At 34.7% G+C, this 20,999-nt stretch overlaps 1 protein-coding gene across 4 annotated transcripts in view; it reads left to right on the forward strand.

Moving 5' to 3' along the window:
* ELP4 (elongator acetyltransferase complex subunit 4) overlaps positions 1 to 20,999 on the forward strand; it is a 257,266-nt gene that overhangs the window by 68,262 nt on the left and 168,005 nt on the right. For 3 of the 4 annotated variants that reach the window (XM_009186370.4, XM_021926819.2, XM_031653929.1), the window contains exons 4-5: positions 6,299 to 6,430; positions 15,255 to 15,394. In XM_009186370.4, coding sequence (XP_009184634.1) covers positions 6,299 to 6,430; positions 15,255 to 15,394 — 272 coding nt within the window. The remainder of the gene's footprint in view (positions 1 to 6,298; positions 6,431 to 15,254; positions 15,395 to 20,999) is intronic. The other variant, XM_003910081.4, reaches the window with a different exon arrangement.

A 20,999-nucleotide genomic window follows, 5' to 3' on the forward strand; every position in this document is an offset into this window, starting at 1 on the left:
TCATGTTCCTTTAAAAATTTTTCAGCCAATCCTTCTGTTTTCACACAACTGTTGTTCTTTGCTTGCTGAAGCTACTGGTTTGTTTTCTAAGTATACCAATTGTTATGATTTGTTAAAGCCATGTATGTGGTAGAATCTATGATGTTTACTATATTATTCTCTATTCTTTTCTGCATGTTTTCTACATCTCGTAGAAAAAAGTAATTTCAGATGCAAAGGATGTTTATGTTATAAACCAAGTTTGTTGTAGCATTTTTAGATTGCAAACAACCTAAATTTCTAACAGTGGAGAAATGATAAACTCCACCAAAGATTGAAAAGAAAAAAGTTAGCCAGGTGTGGTGGTGTGCGGCATGTTGTCCAGCTACTCAGAAGACTGAGGCAAGAGGATTCCTTGAACCCCAGAGTTCAGAGATGTGGTGAGCTATGATTGTGCCACTGCACTCCAGCCTGGGCCACCCAGCGAGACTCTAATTCAAAAAATAATAATAATAAAAATAAACTAATGAACTATTAATTTTCTTTTTAAACAACTAAGTGTGATGCTTCTTCAGAATTCTGATTGATATAAGTGAAAAATGTGTCATTGACAGTTACAAAACTTCACACAGTACACAATTTGAAGTGTTAAGTAAATAAATACATATCCTATTTTCTATTCTAGAACTGGCCAACGGAATTTTCTGTGGTGTTGAAAATGTTCTATACCAGAACTATGCAATAGAGTAGCTATTAACTACTTTTGACTATTAAGCACTTGAAATGTGGCTAGCGCAGTTGAGACATTAACTTTTTCATTCATTTAATTTTAGTTAATACAAATTTAAATTTTAATAGCTAGAAGCTAGAATGTTGAACAGCATACTTCCAGACCAAAGGTTTCATAAATAATGCTGATATATTTTTATAACTGAGATTAACAAACTAATTTAGGTCATAAAATGTTTTAATTGGTATCTAGGATCTTTTCTTAAATGCAGAAAAAAGAAATTGGGAAAAATAAGTTTTAGACAATTGTACGTGAAAATAGATAGATTTTGCAAGCTACATGTAAGTTAATTAAATTTAAGTATTTATAATATTTTATTAAAATACTTGTTTACTTTCTCATTTCAGAAATAAAATTAGTGGCTCTCCACCTTAGGATAGGGCTGTGGGGAAAGGAAAGCTTGAGAATATCAAAATCTGGAAACTTTTTCTTTACAATCTGCAAGTTTTATTCTGCCCCCACAAAGCAATAAAAAATATTGATGTGATTTTATTATTAGCAGTAACATTGATATGATTTTATTATGATTTATTTGTTATATATAAAGGCAGGAAAATAATAGAAAACCAAGAATGTAAGGTACCTTTAAAATAATCTATAGTTTTTTTTTTTTGAGACAGATTTTCACTCCTGTTGCCCAGGCTGGAGTGCAGTGGCATGATCTCAGCTCTCTGCAACCTCCATCTCCCGGCTTCAAGCGGTTCTCCTGCCTCAGCCGCCCGAGTAGCTGGGATTACACACACCCGCCATTTTTTGTGTTTTTTTTTTTTTTAACTAGAGACAGACTGGTTGGGCAGTTGGTACCTCAGGTGATTTCGCCATGTTGGGCAGACTGGTACCTCAGGTGATAGGCCCACCTCAGCCTCCCAAAATACTGGGATTACAGGCGTGAGCCACCGTACCTGGCCAATTCGCAGATTTTATTCAGAGGTAGAATGATGACCATCAACCAATACTAAGTAGGCAGTTTTTATGTAGTTAAAATGTTCTAAACAGAATGTCCAGTTAGTTCCTTTATGGTAGTGTAATGAGTATTTATTCACCTACTCTTCATGTTTAAAATTTTTCTAAAGTACATTTAGGAATTACTACATTGTAGGTATTTTAGGTTAAGATATCAGAATAACAGATATGGATCATAGGTCTCTCCTATATTACGAAACAAAAAATAATTGTAAATACTTCAAAAAATTCAGTTGTGAAAAACAAAACAAGAAAAGTCAAGGTCCAGCCGAATGCCATAAATATATAGAGTTTGTCATCATTTGGTGTGGTTCCAAACTTCACTGTCACATTCAGAAATTAATTAGGATAATCTTAAGAATTAATTAGGGCCAATGGTCTCAAATTTAAACAAATGTTTCTCTCTTTTCTGAATTCTCATTTCACTTTCATCTGTGCCAAACATTTTGGTATCGGATCACATGCAGCTTGATATTCATTGACATTTCATGTATGTATAATCTCATTTTCCCATAAAGGCTATAAGTTTCTTGATGGGTAGGGACTATATGATAATGTATATACTCTGATCTTGTTATGAAATGAGCACCATAACAAGTACTTGCACGCTGCTGAGAACCTGCCTCTGCTCAGTCAGCCTCCTTGGGGCTTCCCTGCTCATAACTTTCAAGTGTTACTACACCTGCAGTGTTTCCTTCCTTCTTTCAGCAAATCTTCCTTGAGGTTTTTTAGGTGCTGGGTAGAATTCACAGATGCAGGGACCCATCCCAACAGTGTCCTTGTCCCCATAGAGCCTGCATATGTATGGGGGAAGACAGAAGATAAAAAATTTCAAAAATGTAAAAAAAATTTAAAATGTAAAAATAAACATTCTAATTGGAATAATGATATAAAGAATGTAGGGGCCGGGCGCGGTGGTTCATGCCTGTACTGCCAGCACTTTGGGAGGCCAAGGTGGGCTGATCACGAGGTGAGGAGATCGAGAGCATCCTGGCTAACACGGTGAAACCCCATGTCTACTAAAAATACAAAAAATTAGCCGGGGATGGTGGCGGGTGCCTGTAGTCCCAGCTGCTCACTAGGCTGAGGCAGGAGAATGGTGTGAACCCAAGAGGCAGAGCTTGCAGTGAGCCAAGATCACGCTACTGCACTCCAGCCTGGGCAACAGAGCGAGACTCCATCTCAAAAAAAAAAAAAGAAAAGAAGAAAAAGGGGAGGGATAAGGCCACGTTAGACATATTTCTAAGATATACAAACGGCCAACCCAGCAAATGAAGTTATGCTCAGCATCATTGTCATTAGGGAAATGCAAATCCAAACCACACGGAGATACCACTTCATCCCCACTAGGGTAGCTATTTAGAAATAATAATAATAACAATTGGTTGCTCAGAATATAGAATAAATGGAACCCACTTACATTGTTGGTCGGAATGTAAAATGGTGCAGCCACTGTGGAAAACATTTTGGCAGTTCCTCAAATAGTTAAAAATGGAGTTACCCTGTGACTCAGGAATTCCTCTCCTAGGTATATACCAAAGAGAATGGAAACATGTTCACACAAAAGTTTATGTGTGAATATTTATAGCAGCATTAGCCATAATAACTGAAGAATAGAAATGATCCATGTACGTCAGGTGATGAGTAGTTAAACAATGTGGTACATACATACAATGAATAGTATTCGACCACAGAAAAGAATGAAATACTGGTGCAACGTAGTTGAACATTGAAGACATTAGTCTAAGTGAAGGAAGCCAGACACAAAAGGTCACATATTGTATGGTTCCATTTATAGGAAATGTCCAGAACAACTAATCCATAAAGACAAGATTAGTGGTTGCCAGGGGCAGGGGAGAAGGGGAATGTGGAGTGATTTTTAAATGGGTATGCAGTTTTTGGGGGGACTGATGAAGGTAGATAGTGGTGATGGTTACACAACTCTGAATTACTAAAAATTACCAAATTTTGTACTTAAAATGATGTTTTTATGTTATGTGAATTTTATTTCACTGTAAAAAATATATAAAGGGTTGGGGACGGTGGCTCACGCCTGTAATCCAGCACTTTGGGAGGCCAAGGCAGGCAGATTGCTTGAGCTCAGGAGTTCGACACCAGCCTGGGCAAACATGGTGAAATCTGGTCTCTACAAAAAATACAAAAATTAGCCAGGTATGGTGGCATGCGCCTGTAGTCCCATCTACTCAGGAGGCTGAGGTGGGAGGATCCCTTGAGCCCAGGAGTATATATACATACACACACACATGCACGTATATATAAGTGTATATAATGTATATATGTATGTATATATAAGAAATCTTATAACCTATATATGTATATATAAGAAACCATATATATGTATGCATATATAAGAAACCTTATAACCTTTATATAGGCATTAATTGAAAAAGTGTATTTTCTGTACATCTTTTGAACATTCTCATCTTTAAGAAAATGAGTGCCTTATCAGTATTAAACTTGGAATCATTACAATTTTCATGATACATTAAAAGTGTTTAACATGGTAAAACGTCTATTATGGGAATAGATACATATTTAATAAGATAAATCAGGAAATGCTTACCTATATTTTATAGTCTCATCTTGTTTAGATAAGTTAAACATATTAATGAGTCTCTAGTATTTTAGGATTATTTCTCTAATATTGTACACATTAATGTAAGAGCATTTCTTAGAATCGGACTATTTTCCACAATAAGAGGACAATGTGATATAAATTATTTTTCAAATGTTTTTATTATTGAGTTGTGAGTAACCATTGTTACAGCTATTGCCAGGTGTCCCTGGGATTGAAAAAGATGTTAATCCAAATACATTATACTAAATTTATTGCCCAATATTGACAATACAAAATGTGTGGCTCTGAGGACAATTGTTTGACTGACTTCTCACAATCTAACATTTGTAGGATTCCTAATATGTAGGAAACATCATTCTCTGTATTTTACATTTTTAACTTATTTACTCCTTACAACAACCCATTGAAGTGAATAATACTTTGTTGTTGTTGCTGCTGCTGTTGTTGCTGTTGTTGTTGTTGTTGTTGAGACAGGGTTTTGCTTTGTCACCCAGGCTAGAGTACAGTGGCGTGATTTTTGCTCACTGTAGCCTCAACCTCCTGGGCTCAAGCGATCCTCCCATCTCAGCCCACTAAGTAGTTGGCACTACAGGCATGTGCCACCGCACCCAGCTAATTTTTTTGTATTTTTTGTAGAGATGTGTTGCCCAAACTGGTCTCAAACTCCTGAACTCAAGTGATCCACCCATCTTGGCCTCCCAAAGTCCTAGGATTTTAGGTGTGAGCCACTGCGTGCAGCCAGAAGTAAATACTATTACCTCCATTTTTTAGGTGATAAATGGAGACATAGAGCGGTCATGTGGTAACACAGACACTGCTACTAGTGCAAAGTCAAGATTTGAACTGGACATTCTAGTTGCCGAATTCAAACTCATAACCACTATGCTGTATTACACTAAACTCCCTCACAAATACGTATTTCCATTGGAAAATGAAGTCACTTTATATTGTAAGATACTAATGCTTAGCTAGGAATGATGGATTCACAGCTTAAATGATATAACTAGTTTCTAATACCAGCATTAATTAAAATGTGGGTTCACTTTGAGGCCTTTTAGAAGGTAAGTAAAATATATCATATTAATAGGTAATGTGTTTTGAGCTGATTTGTTGACATGATTCTAAGCATAAGTAAATTTGATCTTGAAAAGTAGAAGTTGCAATTTAGACTAAAATATAACATAGCACAGATTATATTTACTAATCCAATGCCCCACATTATCTTTATGATTCTAATAGAAAATAAAACGAAATTATTGTATGTGCTTTCCTTCTTCAAGAAACTTAAATACAGTTTTCTTTGAATTCTTTCTATAGTACCGCTTAACAAAAATGTTTTCTAGTTTTTTATGTTTTTTATAGTTACGAAGTTGGTCACCTTCCAAAATTAATAAATTGGAACTTATCGTCTCTTCATTTAATGAGAGATTATTGTTAAAGAAGAGACATAAGCTTGCAGGTGCAAAACTGTCATTTGATATAGGTAAAATAAATGTCATTATTCTTAGTTGTTACTTCACCCATTATTTTAGTGAATGGCTTTTTTGAATTCTAAAATTACAAACCAGTAAGCAGATTGTGCAAATGTTTTATTTTTACCTTGTGGCCAACATAATAATAATTATATGTAATACGTAAGTACTAACTCCAGACTTTGCTTTAAGCATATACATTTTGAGAAATGAATATAACCTCTTGTTAGAATAGCAGTTGATTTTTGTGAGTATAGAAATATGGATATTTTCTTTAAATTTTATTGCTAAAAAATTAAACTTAATGTTTGTATTATACTTGTTTTCTCTGTTTTAGAAATGTCTATATTTTTATGAATTTGTATTTAAATCAATGTTAGTCATCAATTTTCAATTCAATACATTGAAAATTTCTAGTGTTGCTAACATTATGATTTAAGAAAATTGTCGTATTTTACCACAGAATCTCAATTATATGTCATTCTGTTTTCTTAGGAACTTCCAGCACCATTACTTGATGATAATAATAAGAAGGAATTTGATGAAGATGTGTATAATCATAAAACACCAGAATCTAATATTAAGATGAAAATAGCTTGGCGTTACCAGTTATTACCCAAGATGGAGGCAAGTAAAACTACAAATTCTTTCTAAAATTTGCAAATGCATTTGTTTTCATCTTACAGAATCTCTCGTGGTATGCCTATATGTGTATTTGTTTATTTAAAGAATTAGCTGTTTCATTTGTAGAGTATTTGGTCAAGATGATATATTTCTTACAAGTAAAATTATGGTAACTTGTTTTTTTACCAAAATAGATTGTTTCATCTCTTCCATAATACCCATATAGAATGCTTTATTCTAGGGTTGCGAGACAGAGTAAGTGAACTAATGAAGCCATTTCTATCCAGTATGGTTACCTATAAATGTTCAATGTAAGTGATGGTTCTTTGGAATTACTATTTTTATCCTTAAACATTTTCAATCGTCGTATTTTCAAGCTCATCTGTCTGGTAATGTCATCTATTCAGAACAGACAGAATAGGTAAGAAATGAAGGAAAAATTTCTGAGAAGTCAAAACAAATGCCAATAAATCTGTCCAGTAACTCATGAACTCTGTTCCTGGTGATGGCATGGTTCATTTATTAGCTTCCTTATTTGATTGTTCACTTCATTCACTTTTCGGATGACATTATTTAACATCTATCAGATATTACCATACTAGTAGAAAAGTTAAAGAAGAGACATAAGCTTGCGTAATCTGAATAAAACATAGTTTCCTTAGTCCATCTGTCTCTAGTCTTCCATATTGACATCAGTGTTATCTTTCCCAAGGATAGAAATATGTGTGTGATACTCTTTAACTTCAAATGCCTCATTTGGTTTCCTATTTTCACTACCCCCTTCTAAATAAATAGCAGACTGTAGTACCCTCTAATACCCTCCTGCCAAACTCAGACACAGCCTTAGAATTCTTCTCTACAGGAATGTTCTGGGTAGCCACTACCAAGTTAGTATATGAGATGAAACCTGTTTGCTATTATAAGCTTTCAATATGAAATACAAATTTAAGATTGTATAGAAAATCTGTACAACCTAATCCAAGTCTACCTTTTTAGCCTCTTCCTCCTGTGTATATAAAACACTACATTCAATTATCCTATGAGAATTGCTCCTTATAAATTGCTTGTATTTCTTTTAGTAATACTTTTTTCACTTTCTTACTCACCAATGCATCCTTCTCCAAGTTCAAATGTTACTGCCTCTTATGGCTTTCTGTACATAATTATCTACTTTCTTTTTTTTCCCTGTAACACTTCATATATTTTAAAATACGTCTTTCTCTGGGTCTGGTGCGGTGGCTCACACCTATAATCCCAGCACTTTGGGAGGCTGAGGTGGGTGGATCACGAGGTCAGGAGTTCAACACCAGCCTAGCCAAGATGGTGAAACTCCGTTTCTACTAAAAATACACAAAACTTAGCTGGGTGTGGTGGCGGGCGCCTATAATACCAGCTACTCGGGAGGCTGAGGCAGAGAATTGCTTGAACCCAGGAGGCAGAGGTTACAGTGAGCCAAGATCGTGCCATTGCACTCCAGCCTGGGCGACAGAGCAAGACTTCGTCTCAAAAAAAAAAAAAAAAAAAATACATCTTTCTCATTGTTTTATACTTAATTGGTAGTGTAACTCTCTCCTCCACCAGACAGAAAATTTTCTGCAAGGCAGAGTGCTTGTTTTATTTCCTCTTGTACCTCCAGCACTTTTACTAATGTTATTTTAGTCAATAATAATGATAAATGTATTTGTTCATTTAGTCACCAAATACTGAGCTAAGCATCATCTGTGTACCAGATATAAAGCATGTTATAATAGGTGCATATTAAGCAATGACATGTTATTCTAATTTAAGTGTGGAAACTATTTGAATAATAATTTTATGCTGTGATTTAAATGACTGTGAACAAACTACAAATTTAAGAGAGAATATTTGCAACTCAAATTATAAAACAAGGACAAATTTTACTTACATACAAATAACTTTTAAAATGAATAAGGAAAAATTCTACAACTGATTTTTTTTTAATGGTCAAAAATATGAAAAGAAAATTTAAGTGACTCTTAAACATACAAAACGTATGCCCAATTTCAGTTTTAATGAGAGAAATTCAAATGAAAACTACACTGTCCTGCTATTTTTCTCTTATCAAATTGACAATGATCTAACTTGGTAAGACACTGTATTAGCAAGGGTGGGGGAAGCTGGTACTCATACTTTGCTGGTGAAAATGGAAAAAGGTACAACTTCTGTAGAGAGTATTTTGGTAGTAACATTCACGATTACAAAAACATATATTCTTTGATTCTTTTGGAAATTTACATCATTAATATATTTACTAAAATGTAAAAGTGAATATACATGAGCTATTCTTGCAGTGTATTTTTTTAATAGCAAGAGATTGAAAATAGCCTAAATGTCTATCAGTAAGCAACTAGCTAAGTAAATTATGGTGTGTCTGAACAGTAAAATACTATACATTTGTATTAAAAAATAGAAGGAAGCTCTGTGTAATCAGAAGTTGTTACAGGTATAGCCTAGTTTGGATGTGAACGAGAACTGGGTGCAGGCGGCCAGAATAGATGTTAGTCTGTTTAGGAAAATATGAATTAAGTGATAGAAATCAAAACAAACTAGAAATAGAGGACTAGCACTTGAGAACCCTAATGGCAAAGAACTTCATGTCTTTGACTCTGGCAGATTTATTCAAGTGACTGGGCTTAATTGTGACTGTATTCTAATTTTTCTACTGCTGTGTCCTGAAAGAGTCAGTAATGAACCTAAACTCTAAGTTTAGAGACTGGAGTACAGTGGCATGATCTCAGCTCACTGTAACCTCCGTCTCCCACATTCAAGTGATTCTCCTGCCTCAGCCACCCGAGTAGCTGGGACTATAGGCGCCCACCACCACATCCGGCTAGTTTTTGTATTTTTCGTAGAGACGGGGTTTCATCATGTTGGCTGGTCTCAAACTCCTGACCTTAGGTGGTCTGCCTGCCTTGACTTCCCAAAGTGCTGCGATTACAGGTGCGAGCCACTGCACCCAGCTGGTTTTGGTCTTTTCATTGGCAATTAACATTCTCAAGTGAAATTGTTGTCAAAAATGCAAGTAACTAAAGCTTTAAGCCTTTTTTCTCCTTTTTTTGTTTTTTGAGACAGAGTCTAACTCTGTCACCCAGGCTCAAGTACAGTGGCACGATCTCGGCTCACTGCAGCCTCCACCTCCTGGGTTCAAGCAATTCTCCTGCCTCAGCCTGCCAAGTAGCTGGGATTACAGATGCGCACCACCACACCCAGCTAATTTGTGTACTTTTTAGTAGAGATGGGGTTTCACCGTGTTGGCAAGGCTGGTCTTGAACTCCTGACCTTGTGATCCACCCATCTCAGCCTCCCAAAGTGTTGGGATTACAGGTGTGAGCCACCGTACCTGGCCAGCTTTTCTCTTATTGCTATTATGAAAGCTATATAGAGTTTGGGTAAAAATCATTTGTTTCTTTAAAAATGCATTGTTTTTTATAAATTTGAATCATAGATACTATCCTTGCCCCAGTGAGTAGTGCTAATTTCATTCCTCCTTTTAGAGTCTGGTGTACCTGCCATTAGCTTTGTTATCTATTAATTAAGGTTGCATATTAACAAATAAATTTAGTACAGTTTTTCTTTTTTTCTTTTCTTTTTTTCTTTTTTTTTCTTTTTTTTTTTTTTAAATAGGATCTTACTGTGTCACCCAGGCTACAGTGCAGTGGTGCAATTATGACTCACTGCAACCTTGACCTCCCAGGTTCACGTGATCTTCCCACCTCAGCCTCACAAGTATCTGGGACCACAAGTGCATGCCACAGCACCATGTCTCTATTTTTGTAGAGACAGGGTCTCACTATGTTGCTCAGGCTAGTCTCAATCTCCTGCTTTCAAGCAATCCTCTCACCTTGGCCTCCTGAAGTGCTGGGATTACAAACATGAGCCACTGAATCCGGCCCTAGTGCTCAGTTTTCAAGGTTTAAAGCTTGAATGTTTTGAAAATTGTTCTCTTCTTACGATGATCTTATCCAGATTATTTATTTTTTCATTTTCTTAGGTCTCTACTAAAAGATTAGTTTATCAGAAGTGACTGCCTTTGTCACTGTAGATGAAATAAAACCACTCTCTGTCATCTTCTTTCGCTGCTTTACTTTTCTTAAAGGCACTTATCATTAAATGATGATAATATATATCTAATTTATTATCCTCTATCTCCTACTAGAATGTGAGCTCAGTGGGAGAAAGGGACTTTGACCGTTTTGTTTTACTGACATTTAGTAGGTGCTCAGTAATTATTTGTTGGATGCATGAATGAATGAATTATATAGTATGTAGATTAAATATTAAACTGAGCTAAGACACATTAATCAATATAGACAAAATGGTAGCTTATTTTGAATATGCAGTCAATGGTCATGCTTATGTTCACTTGTATTTACAGTGAGTTCTGTCCACTTTAGAAAATAGAATCACCTTCTGGCTTCTTTGCTTTTCTTTGAAATGTCACTAGCATGTATATTTGCCTGTTAAGGTAATTTTATATATGATGATTTGCCAAGACTGATAGGCTTTGATGATCACTCATCATTATCTACTTTATAAATCTAGGCTTTACTTTGCCTTTCTCATTTTAACACACACACACACACACACCCCCCCCTCTGGCTGTATTAGTTCATTCTCACTGAGACTGGGTAATTTATAAACAAACAAAAGAGGTTTAATTGTCTCACAGTTTCACATGGCTGTGGAGACCTCGGGAAACTTACAATCATGGCAGACGGTGAAGGGGAAGCAAGGCACATCTCACATGGCAGCAGGAGAGAAAGCACAGGGGAAGCTGCTACTGTTAAACCACCAGATCTCCTGAGAACTCTCTCACTATCAGGAGAACAGCATGGAGGAAACCACCCCCATGATCTAATCACCTCCCACCAGGGTCCTTCCTCAACGTTTGGGGATTACAATTCGAGTTGAGATTTGGGTGGGGACACAGAACCAAACCATATCACTGGGTTTTCTGAGATCAGATGAGATTGGGCACATTCAGGGTGGTTTGACCGTAGACTTCACTGTTTTCTTTATTTTACTTGGGACAAAATGCAGTTAACATAATTGTGGCTTAAGATTAAATAAATAGTTCAAAACTAGGAGTGTTGATTATCAGAGATGCCTTTTAAAATAAGTTGTCACCAGGTCCTAAGGGTGTGGCCATATTACCACTTACTAATGCAAAAGAGGACAAAAATATATACACCTAGATCAGTAACAATAGTTCAGTAAAGCATAAAGCAGTGCTTCATTTAAATGGAAGAGTGTATAGTTTTTAAAAGCCCTCTTTCCTTCAACATGTGATTTTAATTCTCTCTCTAAGGTAGATATGCCTTCTTCTCCACTGTCTTATAATCATCAACCACTATTCCTGACACTCCGTGAATTGTTAGCCAACAGTATATTCTGAGACTTAATTTTCTCAGTATTGCAGAGCTTTAATACCATGAGCTACAATGACTCCAGCAATTCATTGCAGTGTGTTAAGTCTTTATTATATTAAATTCTCAGGAAACATTGACTTTCTATCTTAATGGTTTAGCTGCAACAGTCCTGTGGTAGATGTGTACAGGTATAGATGACCAACAAATACCATTTTTTCAATAAGTCAATGTAATTACAAAACACAGTGACGGATCTTCTCATTCTCTAGTGAATCATGACACAATAATAATAATGAATAACATTTACTTACAATTCATAATTTACAGAATATTTATTGCTAGTATTACATTAGAGTCTCACAACAGCCTCGTAAAATAATTATTAGCTCCAGTTTCTAGTGATTAAACTAAGGATCGAAGTGTTTTAAAAACTGGATTCTTGCTGTCTGGTATGCTATACTGAGAAATAAGAAATAATAACGGGAAGAAAATGTCATATTTAGATTTTTTTGGTGCAGCTTTTCTTTGAAAGTTTTGTTTCTTTGTAACATACTAGAAGTAGAGTATGGTATTGTTTTTTACCATTTTCCTCCTGTACCCCCATCAAAGTTCATTTTCTTTTAGCATCATAAAATTTACTGAACCATTTCATTTTACACACTTCCACAGATGACAAAGTCAAAAGGCAGTTTATGAATGTGAATTAGAAGTTTTCATAATGTAAAACTAAAGCAACATGTTCTTACCTAATAAGCTGACTAGTTATTGATAATAGTTTGATATTTTAAATTTATCAATTTTTATTGAGTTGATGACAGTTTTTTGTAGATGATAATAATTATTTTATTTACAACATGTAGTTATCTTTTTTAGAGGAAATGTCTAAGTCTTTGTTTTATAATTCTAGGCCTCAAAAGATTTCAGTGTTTCAAAATCTGATTATATGTTAATGTTGTATGTCTTGAGCAGAAAAATTTGGGAAATTGTTTTTTCCTGTAAGAATATATTTTTATTTTCATTTTTAACTGGAATTTTAAAATTCTTCATCAGCAATAAAATTTTCATGGCTACCTTATGAATATTTTAGCTACCATATCTGATTTTAATTTCTAAATAAATTAATAATTATAATGAGTAAAGCTTCCAATTTTATTTTTACATTTTAATGAATTATTTGTGTTCTATATGTAAACTGTCTCAGCATGAAATCAATTTTCTGCCTTGATTCATTCCAAATCTGTGATTTCTATTACATTACTATTGTAATTAGAAACATTAATAGAGACGGCAACTTAAAAAGCATACTTTGCTTTTTGGCAATTTAGCATATTTCTCTGAGTGCATAAGACTTCAAGAACTTTCAGTCCACTAATAAATTTATTAACTCAAACTTAAAAGAAATGAAAAGTCTCTTTCTTTCTCTCTCCCCATGGCCAGTCTGCTAAAATAGATTATTCATGCTTATTTGATTCAGGTAGGCTTTTGCAAGCTTCCCTACTAGGCCTGGGAATGTGGTACATTGAGGCCTTTTCAGAGGCTTCTGACATAGACCAAGCTTTTATTGCATGGTGTTTTATTATAGCCAAATCCTAGTCTCCACCCAGTTTGTAGGCACTCTGCTTATTCTTTTGAATCAGGAAAGGTTATCACCTACCTTAATCCATGCAGCAGCATGGATTAAGGACACCAGTGTGCCCCAGGATTCTCAAAGAGGATCCTGGAAACTTCTGGGTTTTTCTTTTTTGCTGTCTTTACTAAATTCTGTTGGGCCTTAGGGGGATTTGCATCTGAAATGGGCAACCTGGTGTTTTTCTCAATGAAGACATCAGATCAAAGTTCAGTTAGTCAAGGCCTTTCTAAAACATTAAGGGGGCTTGGACTTACACAATAAAAAGATGAGCTCTAGCAGAGATTGCAGTAAAAACATTCTGAACTATAATCCGGATAAAGAATAGATTATAGGCCAGAGAACAGACCTTGTTTAAATTGCTTTAGACTAATAACTTTACATTTTAAAAGTTTGCACCCTAGTTTTAAGAAACATTTTAATATTATATATTTTATTTATCCATAGTTTCATGGTAAATGGATAAATTATGTTTTGGGAACAAGAATTCTGTACATATTGGTTTGAAAAGATTAGATTGAAGCAAATTGATAGCATCTCTTTCATTAATGAAAGTAAGTAGTACCTTATGGAGGGATGGACAGTCATTTCATTTAAAAAATAAATGTCGAACCTACAGACTGAATCTGAAAAAAAGTGTTTCTATTAGACTTTAAAAGTTTTATTTCTTATTACTGTATAATTTCATGTTTGTAGGCATTTAGTTTAAGAATATGAACCCTTGAAATCTTAAATGCAAATATCTAGTGTCAAGCAAATATGTCTTTCTTATCTAAATTAAAAAGTTGTCACTTAGATAAGTATCTACTATGTATAGTTCTTCAATTTCTGTAGTGATTATCTAGTTTTGTTGAATAGTCTGAAACTTATATGTTTCAGGACAGTGGAAATTATGTAAGAGTAGATCTGGAATCTTTTATTAGAAAGTATTGCCAAGTGGAATTTGTTAATAATTCAATTTTGGATAGTGGTATATATATATTTTCAATGTGTTGAATGAAAGAAATTAGCTCAAAGTCCATTCAAAGCAACCTAATAATAATGTTATGTTAGTAGACTTTGCTATCCCATATAAATCAATTCAGTGTCATATAAATTAGAGTTTCTTATAAGAAAGATAATTTGTTGGAGAAATTGTTAGTAGAGAACACAAAAGAGGAATTATCAATGAACCAATGATTATGCCAGGTTCTGATTGATCTAATGTAGGTCATATACATTCTTCAACTTTATCGTGCCTTGTTCCTGTTTGGAGTATTGTAGTACATTTTATCCTATAAGCTTAATTTCAATTTGTAAGAAATGTTTAATATACATGTATGTTGTCTTATGTGAGAATTCAGTTTTAAAATGATACTCAGTTTAATATATTTAAATAGCTAGCTTCTTTTGGACTTCTTACCAGTGAATTAATTGAGTTTAAGTTTTCATTTAGTTCTTGGCAACTGCATATTTGTCATTAAAACCTAGAATCTTAAATATTAATTGAGAATTATGTATATTAAGTTTTAAACTTAGAAAGGTATACAGTATAATAAAAAAAACCAAAGAGGTTTTTAAATTCTTGTCAAATTTAGGGAACCACTAGAAGTGAAGAAACGTGAAAGATAAAAAGGTTGATTTGTAACTATAAATGGTTTAAAATAATAAAGGTTGTTGTATGCTTCTTTGAAATTTACTTAGTGTATGTATATCAGTTCTTCCTTATTAACTTAAAATTCATAAGTATGTCATTGTTTTGCTGGATGTAGGACAAATAAATTATAGCTTAAAAATAATTGTTTAACAGCCACTATGGGTTTTATTTTAGCAGATTGGACCAGTATCATCACGATTTGGTCACTATTATGATGCATCAAAAAGAATACCACAAGAACTAATTGAGGCTTCAAACTGGCATGGATTTTTTCTTCCAGAGAAAATATCTTCAACTCTCAAAGTAGAACCCTGGTAAGTTAATGACCGATTTAATAACAAAGTCTGATTTCAAATTTTAGTAGAATGCACTTTTGCCACATTTTTGAAAGAATACACATCTAAGGGTAAATATAATAATAAATACTAGTTTTCTATATAATTTGTAACTTCAAGTCTATATATTTTTCATAGTATTTCATTACTGTGACTTTCTTTTTTCTTTGGTCCTATAACTGCTGGAACCACTATTTCTCTAATTTGCAACTTGAAAAGTCAGGACAACAAATTTATAATAAGTGCTGGTTTTCAAGAAATGTAGAACAGTTCTAAACCAGAGTCTTTCAGCTTTAAATGCAAATAGACACCTAATAAATATGTATTGATAATAATAGCAATGAAAATGATACAAACTAGTATCATTTGCTTAATTTAATTTTTTGGCATACACTTTTTCAGAGAGTAAACAAGTATGTACTTTACAATATTTTATTTATGAAGGCTTTCTGTTTCTGGCTCTGCTGTAAATAAAACAATCTGTATAATTTTAAGTGAGTTAGAATTTAGAGTTTTGGTTTTAAGTATCAAAACAACCCAGCATGTTTATACTGCCATTATGTTATTAAGACAAAATGAAAATTACAGGACTTGACATTGAATAATATATGTTATAAAGTGTTAAGAATATTTCATTTCAATTTTTATTGCAGTAAATTATGGAACAGATTGTCATTTATATTTTCTTAAGCACTTGTAAAACCATTTTCAAAATTAGATGAACTATTAAATGAAGATTTAATAGCAAGGCATTGTGAACCAAAATGACTTAAAATTTATAGTCTCTGTTCTAAAAATAATACCTGAGAATTTAGTAGAGACTATTGTACTCATTCTTATTAAATGTTTCCAAAAAATATTCACTTTATTATGGAGTTCTCCAATCTATGGATAGAGACTTAGCAAAAGTGGTGCTTTGATGTTGTTTTAGCATTTATAACTACCATTAATGTATTACTGCTATGTGTCAGCCACTCTGTTAGGCACTTTACATTTGTTATCTTCTGTAATCCTTATATTAACCCTATACAGGGTTATGTAGTATTAATATGCAGAAGTATGTAGTCCCATTTTCTAGAAGATACTGAAATTCACAGAATTGATTTATCTGAGTTTAATTATTAAGTGATAGAACCAAGCTTAATCTGTCAGATTTATCTTTCTTTTTTGCTTCACTGCTTCAGAAGATTTTGGTGTCTTTCACCTTTACCTTCCTATGTCATGCAGTAATGAGCACTGATAAAGGAATTTTTAAAATCTGGATTCTGATATTGAGTTCATCCTACCCTTAACCTTGGGCAGATCACCTAAAATCAGTGAAAATTAATATCTTCATGTGAAAAATTGGAGGTAGGGAGAAGAGGAAATACCACCTGCTTTACTACCTCACTAATTTTTTGTTAAGTTTGAATGATTATATTGATTTTTCTATTTCCCAGTTTTTGCCACACATTGAGTCAAACATGCATTTACGTACAAGCTTGTGAAATAAGTCAGGATAATTTTCCCTTAATTTCTCAAATAGTAGTAAAGAGTGGAACCCAGGTTCCAAGTAAATTCTCCCTGATCAAATATCTGTATTAGCAACATTGCTATACTGTCTCCATTAACAGAGTGCTTAGGAAAATAAATGTAAAATGTATATTATGTTTGATGTATTTCAATGAAAAATAATACAGTGTTACTTTTGTGATTTAAAAAAATATATATTTTAAGGACGATGCTTTTTTTACACCAGCAAGTACAGTGTTATTCTTCATTTATTCAACAGCTGGGGTAAGGAGGGGATTAGCATGTGTCAAATATCTTTTCCAAGTCAGGTGCTCTCCCAGACATTTGACTATGGGATAACTCATTAAATTTTGCCAATAACCCTCCAAGAGAATGTTAACCCCATTTTATAAGGAATTTCAGGTTAGAGCTGCTAACTAACTCTCCTACTGTTGCAGGCTGTCAGTGACTGAGCTAACACCCAAACTCAAGTTTCTAAAACCTCTGCTCTTTTTTTTTTGTACCATGCTGCCTCCATTTACTGAGGCAGTAAATGTGCACCCACCAACCTAGGTGCCAAAAAAATTACTCCTTAATCAGCTGTGAGGATATAATCCTATAGTCATTAAAATACATATTTTCTGAGTGTTTTGTAAGAACTAGCAGTTTTGTGCAGAATAGGAAAATTTATAGATTTTAATTATCAAGGCAGTATTTCATTTCATAGAGTGATAATTCATTTATTTCATATTAAACTTAAATGCTTAATTAAATGTAATTAAACTTTAAACATGTAATTAAATTAATTTTCAAAATGGGTACTTTACCATGTGAGATTTATTTTAATTTATGAAAAGCATGTGCTCATTTCACTAAAATGAACTTTACTGGTTCATTTATAAAACAATAAAGCTAAGCCTTACAGTTATCTATGCTTTTCCTATAATTAAGGCTAGAGGATATAGCTGTGTCCTACTGTCACATGTGAGGATATAATATATAATTTTGTAATTTCTGAAGGTGCTATTAAAACATGTAAAGATATTTTTACAATAGGAAAAACTGCAGATCATTTAAAATTTACAGTAACTAATTTAAAATGATTAGAAGGTTTGCCTGTAGAAAAAATTCATACATACAGTTTAAATTTTCAAATTAAAGCCAGAGTATAAAGACTTCAGATGTTTTACAATAATATTATCAAGATAGTTCTGTTTGGCTATTTCACTATTATAAATCAGATAATCTGAGTCACAAAATAATAAGTTGGTTTTGAGAATAATTCTGGAGTCTAAGATTTTTTACTTTGACTTTGTTTTCAGTTAAGCTTTGCTAATAAGTATGTCCAAGCATAGTTTGGTTTCCTTAGTAGAAAGACACTGCCATTTTTTAGTGTCATCTTTCTTACTGATTAACAATTATATTAACATATTGCTTAATCTACCACTACCAACTGAATGTTTGTGTCCCCCCAGAATTCATATGTTGAAGCCCTAACCCCAAATGGATGATATTTGGAGATGGGACCTTTGGGAAGTAATTAGGTTTAGATTAGGTTGTGGGACCCTGGTGTGATAAGATTGGTATCTTTATAAAAGAGGGAGAGACACTGGAGCTCTCACTCTCTCCTGGAGCATGCACGAATAGGCCATGTGAGCACACAGCAAGAAGGGTGCTATCTGCAACCTAAGGGAAGAGCCCTCACCAGGCCCCAATTCTGCTGGCATGTTGATCTTGGACTTCAAGTCTCCAGAAGAATGAGAAAATAAATTCCTGTTTAAGCCACCCAATCTGTGGTATTTTGTTATGGCATCCTATCTTTGTCCATTTTTGGTGTTATAACCAAACAACTGAGACTGGGTAATTTATAAAGACAGAAATTAAAAAATATTGAACTTTCTATCCTCCAGATCTATGAGAAAATAAAAGTGCTGGCAGGTGTGGTTGTCTGGTGAGGCCACCATTCTGCTTCCAAGATGGCACCTTTTTCCTGCATTCTCCAGAGGAGAGAAATAATGTGTTCTCAAGGGCAAGCTAGCCAAAATGCTATGTGAAGCCTTCTATATAAGGGCCTTAATCCCGTTCCTCAGAGAGGAGCCCTCGTGACATAATCACCTCTTAAAGGCCCCATCTCTGAATACTATCACACTGACAACACCTGAATTTTGTAGGGGACACTTTCAAACTATTGCACAGACTGAGCTGACAATGTTAGGTCTTGAATATTGAGTTTGCATATAGTTGGTAGTCAATAGAATGAGTTTATTTTGATACGTTTCTTTGAATTTCAAGATTTTATTTTAACATATTTATCCTAACAATAACCAGTAGTTTCTTATATTGTCTGAGTGTTCTACTGATTAAATTTAATGAATTGAATTCTGTGAGAACCAGTTATATTTCTGGGAGAATTTGTAAGTGAAAACGATGAAAAGAGGATGGAACTAACATTTTAGAAGTCATCCCATTTTTCTCATCCTGCCAAGTTTCTTTACCAGTTTAAATGGAACCTCAGTGTAAGTCTTCTATAATGTTTTCCTAGACAAATTGTAATTGTGTTCCTCATACATTCCTACCTACTTTTGTTCATATTTCTATCAGGACACTTAACACATGACACTGTAATTATTTATCTTGTCTATATGCTTGTCTTGCCCCTCAGACATTGGAAATCCTTGAGGAAAGGGGTTTTGCTTTCTTCATCTTTTTTTTCCTTATATCTAGAACACAGGTGTCCAGTGCATGGTTGATGAATTAATGGATCAATGCACAAAATATAGTAACTGTAAGGGATAATTGGAATGACAGCTGAGAAAGGAATGAGGCCAGTAGACCCAAGTTCAGGCAAACTGATTTATTGTCAGTCCTGCCAGCTACCTCCTGACAACAGCAGAGGAGGCAGCCCTGCTTACAGACTACTGCAGGACTTTATAGGGAGAGGAATTGGGTCAGGGTCGGGGAATTAAGTCGGGGGTGCAGGTGTCTTGACTGCATCCTGGAGATGTTTTTTGCCAGCTTTGTTATGCGAGGTTAACAGACACATTAACCGCATCCTGTAACTGTCTGGACAAACAGTTACTGGAGGGGTCAGTGATGGGGGATTTGTCTGTTGCCCTGGGGTAGCTGTGTGGAGAGTGCAAGAGACTGTATTGTAAGGCCTGTGGGAGGGGAAAGGAATGGTCTGGTCGGGGTGACCCTAACATTCCAGCCTTTTAACAGATGATGGGAAAGGGGGTGCCATTTTTCATCTGCTACTACAAGGTGAGAGGGGGCAGTGGTCACAGGAAAGGCTGGAAGGTAGGGGTTGGTCCTGGTACTGGTTTTGAAATTGCTGGTATTTTTGTAGTAGCATCATGTTTTGTATGGTTCCATGGGTGAAAGCTCGAACACGTTCTGTAAAAACTGGGTAAAGAGACGTAAGAGGCAGGGCCCAAAGATTAGAAGAAGGAGAATGGTTATGATGGGTCCTAGGAGTGGGAGTAACTAGGAGGCCTAGTTACCTAGAGCTGAGAGACCAAGGGGGCCAAGAGGGCCAGGCAGAGAGCTGTTTTTGTGTGTGTGTGGGTGGGGAGCAGAGGGGTGCACTCAGTCTTTTAGTTTTTTGACTGCATCCTGAACCAGGCCTGACTGATTTAAAAAAGAAGCAGCATTCCTCATCTGGGAAGATGTAGAGACCTCCATTTTTTGCAGTAAGTAAATCAAGGCCTTTGCCGTTTTGAAGGATAACTGCTGCTAGGGAGACTAGTTGGTTTTTGAGGTGGGTAATAGAGTTTGCTTTTTTTTTTTTTTTTTTTTTTTTTTTTTTAAGGGAAGCCTACACATCTGTAGAGAGTGCCTGGAAATATGATAATGAGGTTCCTCTTAACTGGTGTGTAGGAATAGATGGAGAACGGAGGGCCACTCGGGTGGAAGTGACAGAGCATATATGACAGTTTGAGGTTAGGTTTTTTAGTAAGGTAAATAGATGGGGGGAGGAGAAATAAGGGCAAAGGAGTAGGTATAGGGGGCGTGCACCAATATGGAAGGATTGGTGAAGGGATGTTAGAATTTTTTTTGGGGGGGGGGTTTGTTTTTGGGGGAGGATGAGTTTTTG

This window comes from Papio anubis, chromosome 12 (genome assembly GCF_008728515.1).
Source record: "Papio anubis isolate 15944 chromosome 12, Panubis1.0, whole genome shotgun sequence".
Classification (NCBI taxonomy): domain Eukaryota; kingdom Metazoa; phylum Chordata; class Mammalia; order Primates; family Cercopithecidae; genus Papio; species Papio anubis.